The following is a 12,604-nucleotide window of genomic DNA, read 5'->3' as shown; positions in this document are numbered from 1 at the left end:
ATTTTGGTGAATACCGCTAAACGCTATTTTTACCTAAGGCTTTACATTACTGCGTTGAAAATCATTGTTATATACGTCTCTTGATATCCTCAAAATTCACTTACAACGAGTAGCAAAGCATAGCATAACTTATTTCGTCAAAATTCACGAACGTCAAGTACAACATAAACAATGTTAAAATAATTTAAGTGAATGTGAAGCTTTTTTTTTCTTTTCGTCACCTTCGACAATTCGATGAGAGTATCTATGAGATTTTTACATTTTGTGACTCATGCTAATCGCGAGGTTTCTTTGCATTGTTGTTGTGATAAATTGAAATTGCAAATCATCTAGATTATATTGTAAAGTCGATTGAAAACCGCCGTACAAATCTGATTGAAAGTAACATGATATTTTTCTGGGTGTGAGAATCTGGTCAAGCTCACCACTGAAATGATAAGGAGTACCATGATATTTTTCCGAGTGGATATGCTTTAGTTCACCCAACGGCCTACAGATGGCAAGTTCATAGTGTTGCCTTGAGATTATATGCAGCGAAGCCCAACTTGGATATCTATGTCTCTTTAGTCTATGATTATAGTCAAAGGTGCCAGGCGCATTAGAATTCTCACAGATTATAGAGTCGCTGTTTTTGCAACGATAAAACACTGTTTTTGTGAGTTTTGTGTATTTTTTGCCTTTCTCCTAGAAAGGTATAGCAATCACTTGCAAAACCGAAAGTGCTCCAAAGGGCCGAATGGCATATATCACTCGACTCAGCTCGACGAGCTGAGCATTTTCTGTATGTGTGGGTGTATGTGCAGATTTTTATTCTCACTCACTTTTCTCAGAGATGGCTGAACCGATTTTCATGAAATTAACTGCAAATGAAAGGTCTTGTTGCCCCATAAAACCCTATTGAATTTTATTGTAATCGGATTTGTAGTTTAGAGGTTATGTATCAAAATGTAAAGATAATGAAACATCATTTTCCGAAAACTACACAACCGATTTGAACAAAATTGGTTTCAAATGAACGGGCTATCTAAAATACCCTTAACTTTCGAATTTTATAAAGATTGAATTTGTGGTTCGAAAGTTATGAAAAGAAACGTGTTCTGAAGACTGTTTAATCTCACATGTTTCTCAGAGATGGCTGTACCGATTTTCATAAAATCAGTGTCTAATGGATAGTCTAATTGCCCCATAAGACCCTATTGATTTGTTTTGCAATCGGACTATTACTTTGCCTGTTATGCAGAGAAATGTGAAATCCAGCTATGAAAAGAAACATATTCCGAAGACTACTTGAACTCACTCACTTTTCTCAGAGATGGCTGACCCGCACACTTAAAAAATTTCGCCGAATCTCGTCATTGTTTGTGCCGAGATTTGGACAGCCAAGTGCTCGGCAACAATCTCGGCTGAATCTCTTTTGCCGAGAATTTCGGAAAACCAATATTTGACAGATGTCATTTTATGCCGAGAATCGCGGTACACAGTTGACTGTGCTCTCGGCAAATCCAGCCGAGAAGTGGCAAACCAGTCTAACGACCTTTCGGTTATATAAGCTGAATGTTCGGCACAGTAAAGAGCCGTTTTTTCAGTGGAATCAAAGATGACTAGAACAAGATACCTGACTTTTGAAGAATTCATCGGACATGATTGTCGCTGCGCGTGAGCAAAAGTCGAACTAATTTATACACTGTTAATATGATGTATACTTAACGTCAAAATCAACTGACGACAAGGCCAAGACATGACTGCTGAAAGGTGAAACATTTTTTTCAGTATCCATGTGGGCGACTGTACGGTGCTGCAATCCGAAAAATGATAATAATGTGTACAAATGTTTAGTTCTCAAACATGAAACCACAGACAGACGTCAAAACAGCAACAACATTGATCAAAATTTCCGTGTAAATTTTCAAAGAGAATTGCGTTCTAAATCACTTGTACACTAGCGCCGATTGGTGACCTTATCGCTACAATACTTTTTTTCGCTGGTGTACGAAGCTGGTGTTACTGGTAGCGCTATCTGGTTACAAATTGCCACTACAAAAAACTGTACACAAGTTTGGAACTCACCTTGGACGTCTGCCTGCGATGAAACTTTCCGAAAAAATCAAGAATTATCGGCGCATCATTTAAAATTAAGCGTACCATCAGAACTTCCTAATAACCGCTATGAGCACACTCTACAGCCAAGTTTTCCACTCTTGCCAAGGTTAATGAAGCGAAAATCGGGTGCCCCGGTGAACCTGACCATATGCACATTGGTTCTGAAACCTGGCTGGCGACATATCAAACTTTAAGTTTTGGTAGGATGGGACCTGAACATAAATATAACCCCTCAATATACACCCCCACTCTGACAGTCAATTTCACAAGTTTCTTTCGTACTTCGAAGTGCAAAAAATATGACAATAGCATTAAGTGCAAAAAATGACAATATCATTAATCTGCATGTTATCTTAAGCGTCGAGCTGACCAAACTACTACACCTTTATCATATACAATATTGAACAGCTCAACGACCGATGACGGACTATGCACGATGAATCGGTTTTGCTCATAGTGACAATTTTATGAGAATTTAAGTCATCAGATGGCAGCACTAACCGTCCGAAATCGGTCGTGTTCAAAATGAATAAAAAATATGGAAGTTAGGTATCTTGTTCTAGTTATCTTTGGTGGAATCCAATCACAAAAAATAGTTTTGCTGTGAAGCAGGTAGTTTTCTTTCAAAAGATAAATTATAAGCTCGATAAGTTTTAGTAAGTAAAGAAATTTATTCATACTAAATCTTGAATACTTATCTTTATCTTGCTCGCCAGTAGGGCATTGAGCTAAACATCTAACCTAAAATTTCGTCTAATACCTATCCCTAAAACAAATACAATATTGTATTCACACGATTTGAAACTACACTTTTTGAGTTCCAGAAACTGTACTACATTTTTTTCGGCTACCGGATTGTAAGCACTTGTAATTTGCACAAATTTCAGCCAAACTAGTATCTGATTCCTGTTTGCTCACGCATAAATTTGTTTGTAATACGCATAAATTTGCACTAAGAAAAATCGCGGCAACTCGTTCATGAGAATGACAGCTGTATTGCCGAAACACGGCAACGAGTAAAATTTGTGCCGAGATACCAGTAATGTTTTTGCTGACCTCGGCATCAACAGTGTTTAACGATAAAAATAGAGACGAGATTCGTCAAGCTTAGTTTTTTTAACGAAGTCTCGGCAAAATGATCTGACAACTCCGGAGTGATTCGCGATTACGGCGCAACTAACAAAATGTAAACAAATGGTTTTATTACACTGGTTTCGAAAAGACGAATTTCATGGCAAGGCAATTTAAATCAAGCTTTTAGTGAAGGGCGATAAAGCAGTTATAGAGAGATACTTTGGAACTAGGCCCTTTACATTGTTTTGAAACAACGAGCTTATTTGCGAAATATTTCGTAAACAGGCGACATTAAAGGGCGGATCAACTTTTGTTTTCAAAATAAAGGCGCAACTGAAGAAAAAATAAAAACAAGACGAAAGAAAGATGGGCGTATCTCGTTGTCAGAATTCTTTAAGCCGAAATAGAGGTGGGCGAATCTCGTCAGAATGCTTTAAGGCTCATTAGATAAAAGGTTAGAAGAAAAGCGCAGATTTAAACCATAAATGCACAAATTTAATGTAGTATTGTTAGGAAACTATAAGCCAGGTTTATTTTACGTCGATTTTTGGTATTGATGTTAATGTTAGTCACTTCCTTTGAAATTACGATTTGAAAATGTACTTGCAAATTTTCAAACTGATATTCCCCAATGTTCATCTTTTGCCAGTTGCGCCCTTATCGCAAATCACTCCGGAACTGTCGGCAACCAGCATTTTTTGCTGAAATACCGGTTGAATCCAAAGTTGCCGAGTGAACTCGGATGTTTTTTTGCCGAGCTCGAGATCCAGTTTTAAGTGTGCGATTTCCACAAAATTAGTGTCAAATAATAAGTCTAGCTGCCTCATAACACCCTATTGAATTTTACTGTAATCGGACTGTTGGTAAATTTCCAGTATCGGTGCGCTGATGAACTTTTCGCCCATCTATAACCACATACTCTTTACTAGTGAACAAAGAAGGTCCCGTGTCGACCTGTCATATTTTTTCTCTTTCTTTTGTACAACAATACGAATAAAACACGTTTTCACAGCAAAGTATATTTTTCACGTTTTCTAACGCGGATTACAATTCCCTGCGATTATATTTCTCTGCATTGGCCAGGGATTGGCTGACAGGTTTTGGTCCCAGTATCGGACCGTGAGAATTGTAGCGTTTTTGTCGGTCGACGGCGTTAGGTGTTTTGTTCGGTTCGTGCGTGTTGTGTGGTGGCAAAATGGCGGACCTAGGAAAGTTTTCGTTAGTTAAACTCAACAACACGAACTACGCTACATGTAAATTTCAAATGGAAATGTTTCTTGTGCGAGAGGACCTTTGGCATGTCGTTGCACAACCAAAACCGAAACCGGAGACATCGGTATGGCAAAAAGCTGATAGAAAAGCTCGCGCTACGATCGACTTGTGTCTTGAGCAGACTCAGTACACCATAATAAAAGATTGTGCTAGTGCTGTTGCGGTATGGAATGCTTTGAAAGCATACCATGAGAAGTCGTCGACAACTTCACAGTTGTCACTATTGAACCGGCTGTGTGACACCAAGCTTCCGGAGGGCGGTGACGTCAAAAAACACTTGCTTGAGATGGACTCAGTGTTTGAGCGGCTTCAGAATTGCGGACTGAATCTGGATGAAAAATTAAAAATTGCGATGATGTTGCGCAGTATGCCCGATTCGTACCATAGTTTTGCATCGGCGTTAGAGGCACGACCCGATGAAGAAATAAAGTTGGAATTTGTCCGGTCAAAGCTGGTGGATCAGTATCAGAAGCGATTGCAAAGAGAAGGGAAACAAGTTGTTGGCGAACAGGTACTGAAAACGCAAAAGGTAAACAGAGACATTGTTTGCTTCTTTTGCAAGAAGCCCGGTCATTTCAAGAATTGTCGGAAGTGGCAAGCAACAAAAGATAAGCAACCGGTACCAGGGCCTTCTGGAAACAACGCAGGCAGCTCGGGTCGGAGCAATAATCAGCCAGTGAAAGCGAAACAAGCTAACTCGAACACGGAAGCCGTGAGTTTTTTCGCGCAGGAGGAGACTCATGTTATTCGTTCGGCAGTGAAGCAAAATCATTTCTGGACGGTGGATAGTGGTGCTTCGTGCCACATGACAAGCTGCGACAGTTTTTTCGAAACCCTGGACGATTCGTCGAGTGTGCAGGTTATGTTGGCGAACGGGAAGTGTACTAAATCCGGTGGGCATGGCGCTGGTACCGTGTCAGGTTTCAATGGTTCGGGAAAGCAGGTGAATATCCGTCTCGATAATGTCCTGTACGTACCGGAACTCGATAGTGGACTCCTGTCGGTGAGTAAAATTGCCGATAAAGGCTTTAATGTTATATTTAAGCAAAATTGCGTTGAGATCCATGATGAGTCCGACAAGATCGTCGCTGTGGGTGAACGTAATGGTGGATTATATGTGTTGAAAAATTCGGAGCATGTTGCAGTAGCTGCAGGTGGTAGTCACACTATGCATTGCCAGCATACGTGGCATAGACGATTCGGTCATCGGGATCCAACGATTATAGACCGAATACAGAAGGAAAACTCAGCTACAGGTATGAAATTAGTGAACTGCGATATGAAAGTCGTGTGTGAACATTGCTTGGAAGGGAAGATGGCGCGCTTGCCGTTCCCACAGCAAGCAGAACATAGAGCGAGTCAACCACTAGAGCTCATTCATACAGACCTCTGCGGGCCAATGAGTAACGTTACACCTGGGGGGAACAAGTATTTTATGGTGCTCATAGATGATTTCAGTCGCTATCTTGTTTTGTATTTGTTGAAAGATAAGGCGGAAGCAAAGGAGTGTATTAAAAGCTTTGTCAGGTTTGTTGAAAATAAATTCCAGCAGAAACCACGAATAATTCGTTCTGATCGTGGTGCAGAATTTGTTAACAAGAAGCTACAACAATTTTATCGCGAAGCAAATGCAGCTGACTGCTGGCTATTCCCCGCAGCAGAATGGCGTCGCTGAACGTCGGAATAGATACTTGCAGGAAATGGCAGTATGTATGCTGCTGGATGCAGGACTGGGAAAGCAGTACTAGGGTGAAGCAATTACGGCGGCAGCTTACATTCAAAATCGCTTGCCTTCGCGGGTTGTACAGAAAACGCCAATGGAGTTATGGTGTGGAGAGAAGCCTAACTTGAGTGAGCTAAAGGTTTTCGGGTGTGAGGCGTACGTTTATGTGCCTGATGTTAAACGTAGCAAGTTGCAGAGCAGAGCCGAAAAGTTGACCTCCGTAGGGTATGCTTGTGGATCGAAAGCGTACAGATTTCTCAACAGGCGTACGGGAAAAATTACCATAAGTCGTGATGCGAGGTTTCTCGAGCTCGGCGTGAAGGTACAGGAGGAGCCAAGCAATAGCTCATGGCAGAAAGCTGAAGTGAGTGATGGAGATTCAATGAAGAATCGGGAAATTGGTGATGTGCAATGTGGAGAAAATGGCGATAATCATGATTTAGTGAGTGACTCTTCCTCGGACATGAATTCGTCAGATGAAGAATACCATGATATTGATGACACATATAACGAGGCTGGTAGTGCTAGTGATGAATTGCAAGGGAGAAGATCACAACGGGCGAATGCCGGAGCTATACCGAAACGGTTTGATGATTACGTGGTAGGTGTTGCGAAGATTCAGGAGTGTGAACCAAAGAATTTTAAGGATGCAATGAAAAGCGTGAATAAAGAAGAGTGGGTAAAGGCAATGAACGAAGAATACCAGTCGTTAATATCGAATGGCACGTGGACTCTCGTTCCATTCAGACCCATGTGCGACTGTGGCCTGAAGCCGCCGCCGATGATGATGGCGCTACTGTTAATGATATGATCTTAAGCTCCGTTCATTGTGCCGCATAGGCTGTTGCGTTTTTTTCGCGTGAAAAGTTCTAATGAATACATATCAATATGAATATTGAATTTATGATCCAGAACGTGTTGAAACATGTCTGGACATATCTATTTATGTCCTGCACAACATCTAGAGAACGAACGAAACAAAAAAAACATTCTTCGCTTTTTGATTTCTACACACCACTTGCAGCAACAGCTGATCCTGCATGAACGAAGCTTATTCGGCTGTTTCGAAAGCACTGACAGCCTTTTGACGTAAAATCGAGCCAGAGAGCCAGAGAAAATTGGCTTCAAGCAAAATGTATGGGAATGACGTTCGTGACATGGATGTGGTTCCATTACCACCCGGTCGTCACGCGATTGGATCGAAATGGGTATATAAAGAAAAGAAGGATCCAACGGGGCAAACAATTCGTTTTAAGGCACGCATGGTTGCTCAAGGTTATGCGCAACGATTTGGTGAAGACTTCAGTGAAATGCATGCACCGGTAGCACTGCAACAGACATTCAGGGTATTGTTAACTGTTGCAGGACACCTAGGCCTTAAAGTGCGGCATGTTGACGTTAAAAACGCGTACTTAAACGGAGTGTTGCAAGAAGAAATTTTCATGCGTCAACCTCTGGGTTATTCGGTAACGGGCAAAGAAGAACTAGTGTGCAAATTGAACGGAAGCCTCTACGGACTCAAGCAAGCCGCAAGAGTCTGAAACTCAACCGTTAAGGAAGTGTTGGTCGGCCTCGGTTTTCGTCAATCGGAGTCAGACGCTTGTTTGTTTACCAAACAACTAGCTGATGGCATGTGAATCTATCTATTAATTTACGTGGACGACATGATTGTTGTTTGTAAGGATGAAGACCAAATTGAGCGACTGGAGAGGCAACTACAACAGAGTTTTGACATTTCATCTCTCGGTGAGGTGAGCCATTTTCTTGGCATCGAAGTGACAAAAGATTTGGATGGGTTCTACGCAATCAATCAACAGTGTTTTATACGAAAGATTGCGGATCGGTTTGGGCTTATCGGTGCGAAAACATCTAGATATCCGCTAGACCCCGGATATTTCAGCCAGCAAGAAGGAGAAGCACTGGCAGATAACGTTCAGTATCATAGTCTGGTTGGTGCGCTGTTGTACGTAGCGACTAACTCAAGACCAGACATAGCAGAATCCGTGTCAATCCTCAGCAGAAAAACTAAACAACCAATGCAGCGAGACTGGGTGGAACTAAAGCGAGTAGTACGTTATTTAATGGCTACGCAGGATTGCCAGCTGAAATTTAGCAGTGATGCAACGAAGAACTTGGAACTGATCGGGTACAGTGATGCGGACTGGGCTGGGGACACAACCGATAAGAAGTCCACCAGCGGCTTTGTGTATCAGATTGGTAAAGCAAGCGTAAGTTGGGCAAGCCGCAAACAGGGATGTGTAACAACATCTACCATGGAAGCTGAGTATGTAGCTCTCTCGGAAGCTGCACAGGAAGCGGTTTGGATGCGAAGACTATTATTGGAGTTGGGACACAAACAACAATCTCCTACAGTGGTCAATGAAGACAATCGTAGCTATATCGATTTTGTGTCGCTTGAGAGGCAGAATAAAAGAAGTAAGCATATCGATACGAAATACCATCATGCCAAGAGCCTAGTTTCTAGTAAGACGATTCAACTGTGCTATTGCTCGACGGAAAATATGGTGGCTGATATTTTTACCAAGCCACTAGGATCAGTGAAGATGCATCATTTCAGGCAAATGCTTGGGCTACGTCAGAAGAGAGAAGAAAAGTAATCAGCGAGGAGGAGTGTTGGTAAATTTCCAGTATCGGTGCGCTGATGAACTTTTCGCCCATCTATAACCACATACTCTTTACTAGTGAACAAAGAAGGTCCCGTGTCGACCTGTCATATTTTTTCTCTTTCTTTTGTACAACAATACGAATAAAACACGTTTTCACAGCAAAGTATATTTTTCACGTTTTCTAACGCAGATTACAATTCCCTGCGATTATATTTCTCTGCATTGGCCAGGGATTGGCCGACACGGACTGTAACTTCGTCTGCAAAATACCGAAATGTGAAAATGTGCTTTGATCGATATATGTGGCCTCAACATAATTTAAATGTGGTATCCTATTATTTGAACGTTCCAAATTCATTGATTCCTTGCGATGTGTTCAGTCTGCAAATGCACGACGAATCGGCCATAGGATATGATCAAAGTCAAATAACAAATCGTTTGAAATGATTGGTTTTATCGAAATGACAACATCCTCGACTTTTGGCTTCTGTACATTGCCTTAATTCTGAATATATTCATATTGGGTGATATTCGGTCATTTTCAGCAGACTTTCTGGCATCTATCTGACACCGGAAATACCCATATTGAAAATAGTTATTTCGGTTGTTTTCTAGAAACAAAGTCTTTAAATTCAAAATTGTGTCCAGGGTCAATGTTTGGTTTCTATGCATCATCTCGATTACGGAAATATCCATAATGAGTATTTTTCGGTCATTTTCGACTGTTCCCTAGAAGTTGCCATTTAGCAATTCAAAATGGTACCTGAGGTCAACTGTTAGCTCATTGCATCATTCTGGTTCCAGAGATACTTATATTGGATGGTATTTGGTTATTTTAGACTATTTTTCACAAACCGGAAGTCGCCATCTCGAATTTCTAAATGGTATTTAAGATAATTTCTGGCTTCTGAGCATTATTCTGCTTGAATGTTTTTAGAGGTAACAAATATGTCAATAATGTTCGACGCCCCTCCCTCTTCTGGAAGCACATGTTCCTGGGAAACACCCGAAAATGATAACAGCCAATACCGGAAGTCGCCATCTCAAAATTTAAAATGGTATCTGTGGTCGATTTTAGCTCCTCCGTATCATTCTAGATCCGGATATTGTTAAAATGGGTGGAAATCGGCCATTTTTGGCTGTTTTCCAGGAACCGGAAGATGCCATCTTACAACCCAAAATGTTGCCTGAGGTCGATTATGGAACATATTTGTTACCTCACCTGCCAAATTTGGTTCGATTTAGTTGGTTAGTTCTCGAGATGTGCAGAAATGTGTGTTTCATTTGTATGGCACCTTCCAAAAGAAGGAGGGGTGTCAAAACATTATGGACATATTTTCTACCACTAAAAACATTTACCTGCCAAATTTGGTTCCATTTAGTTGATTAGTTCTCGAGATGTGCAGAAATTTGTGTTTCATTTGTATAGAACCCCTTCTTTCCAGAAAAGGAAGGGACGTTCAACTATTATGGACATATTTGTTACCTCTTGAAACATCCTTATGCCAAATTCGGTTGTATTTGCTTGGTTTGTTCTTGAGCTGTGCAGAAATTTATGTTTCATTTGTATGGGACCCCTCCCTTCCAGAAGAGGGAGCGGTCTCAAATTATCATAGGAACCTTTATCGGCACCAAAAACCCCTACATACAAATTTTCACGTCGATCGGTTCGGTAGTTTTCGAAGACCTGCGTAGTGAATAGCAGCAGCACTGGCATCGCTGGCTTTTTATATTCTTGTTATTTGTTTCATACACATTTTTCATTGTGTTCATTTTGGCTCGCACGTTTGACAATTGTTTTGGCTCGCTGCGATTCAGTCCGTAGGTCTATATATATAGTGTCTATACTACCTAGGTGTTGCTGAAAAACCCTTCATTTGTTTTGCTGAACTCTCGTTGTTTTTTACTATACTGTTCGGCAATTTTTCTGCATCTGTCAAAACGAAACATCAAAAGTCCGCCCTTTTCAAATATTCAAAGAGTTTCGAAGCTGAGTTTTTAGTGTTTCGCGTGTGATTTCTTTATTATTTTTGCAGAGGGGGGCAGATTTATGTAACTCTATCTTTTGATTCTGGAAATCTAGAGTTCTGGTCTTTAGCGAAGTTGCCCAGGAGGTCAAGGGCTTGTAATTGGCAGACAGTATAGTGCGAAATTCAGCCACAACACAGCGCTAGTGTGCATATAGTTTTGACCGTTTCGAAGTCAGTTTAGCTAAATAATCCCATCATTTATAGAGTAGCGATTTTCAGCAAAGTTACTCAGAAGATCAAGAGTTCGAAATTTTTCTTCAATGTGCTTCTAGTGTGCATAAAGTTTTTAGCTTTTTCAACTTTCTCTATTTTAAACTCTGTTTAGATAGTTGCAATATTCAGTAACTCAGTAACACTTTTTATTTACGCAATTCTTTAAGCACTGATTGTTTACACATGACGAGGTGAAACCGATTTGAATGTTGACAGTTTGATCACCTCACACAATACGTAAGCTTGTAAGCTTGGCTTACATGCAAGCCAAATGGTTGTGACTTCAGTACATGGCGCGTTTGAGAAAGCGCGTGTAAACCCCATCCAACGAGCAGATACCCGAAATGTATACAAGAAATCAAAAACACTCGCCCTGGTGGTTGCCGAAGTTGCCGAGATTGTGTTTCAATTAGAGCACTGGGTGTTTTTGATTTGTGTTGACACTGAATTGTAATGAAAATAGAATCGATGGAATAGTTTGGAACACACATGCGGCGTTATACTGTTTCGATATGTTGACCAGAACTGGTGGCCGAAGATCGCAACTTTCTTGGTAGTAATAATCGCGCGATAAGTTGAAGTCTAGATACGAAGAACTGCATGCACCCTAGCGCCGCTTATGGGGGAAATTAAGTTCTAAATTGTCTACTATGTAAAAGCTTTTAGCCCCCTGAACAAGTTTGCTGAACACCGCAACTTTCTAGCAGGTCGGAATTGTGAGATTAGTTAAGTTCAAAATACGACAAATTGTGTGCCCACTAGCGCCACATAACGGTAAAATTTCACACTGAATTGGCCACCATACAGTAGCCTTTGAACTCCTGAACAAGTTAGTTGAAAACCGCAACTTTCTAAGTTGTCAAAAACACGAGATATCCGCCTATTCCAGGTGATGCTAAACTTTTCGGAAGGTGTTGCAATATTCAAACTGGGTGTTGCAATACTCAGTAAAGTGATTCCAAACTTATGACGGGTAGTGTATATATAATAGCGTTGATATGTTACCATTCGAGTAGTACATTTCAGAGCGTCTTGAACTGTCCTACAGATCAGACGTGTTTTCGGTTGCTTGTGGACTGGTCTTTGACTGCCTATAGCTTCAAGGTTTGTGTTTTGTCAGTGTGTCTTTTAAAGACTACCTGAAAGCTGTTTTTCATCAGTCTTTCTCAAGACTACCTACTTTTGAATTTAACATTTGTTTTAACTTTTTTCGTATCACCTGAAATGGCAGGACGAAAAAAGAAACCACGCATCGCTGCGGGTAGGAAAATAGAGGCATCTCTTTTTGACACTTCGAGTGTCTGTAGTGACAATCCTTTTGATATTTGATATGGTGAAATGGAAGTTATTAGTACAAAATTAGTACAAAATGGAAGTTACTGTACAAAATGTAAATTATTTTAAAAAGGAGAAAGTTCCACCTATTGTGGTAACTATTTCTTCTGAATTCAATATATTCAAAAAGGAACTTTCAACGTTTGTTTCTGACGTTAAAGTTACCTATCAAATTGGTCGTAGAGGCGAATGCAGCTTATTAGCCGACTCTATAAAGCAGCGGTTCTCAA

At 40.7% G+C, this 12,604-nt stretch overlaps 1 protein-coding gene across 1 annotated transcript in view; it reads left to right on the top strand.

The window, feature by feature from the left end:
• Nucleotides 1-4,369: 4,369 nt before the first annotated feature.
• The window catches only part of LOC129720219 (uncharacterized), a 33,720-nt gene continuing 25,485 nt past the window's right edge, over nucleotides 4,370-12,604 (top strand). Inside the window, exon 1 of the mRNA XM_055671668.1 lies at nucleotides 4,370-5,449. Within this exon, the coding sequence (XP_055527643.1) occupies nucleotides 4,370-5,449 (1,080 nt within the window). The remainder of the gene's footprint in view (nucleotides 5,450-12,604) is intronic.

The sequence above is a fragment of the Wyeomyia smithii genome, chromosome 2 (genome assembly GCF_029784165.1).
Source record: "Wyeomyia smithii strain HCP4-BCI-WySm-NY-G18 chromosome 2, ASM2978416v1, whole genome shotgun sequence".
Classification (NCBI taxonomy): Eukaryota; Metazoa; Arthropoda; class Insecta; order Diptera; family Culicidae; genus Wyeomyia; species Wyeomyia smithii.
This window is presented reverse-complemented; position numbering and strand designations above follow the sequence as displayed.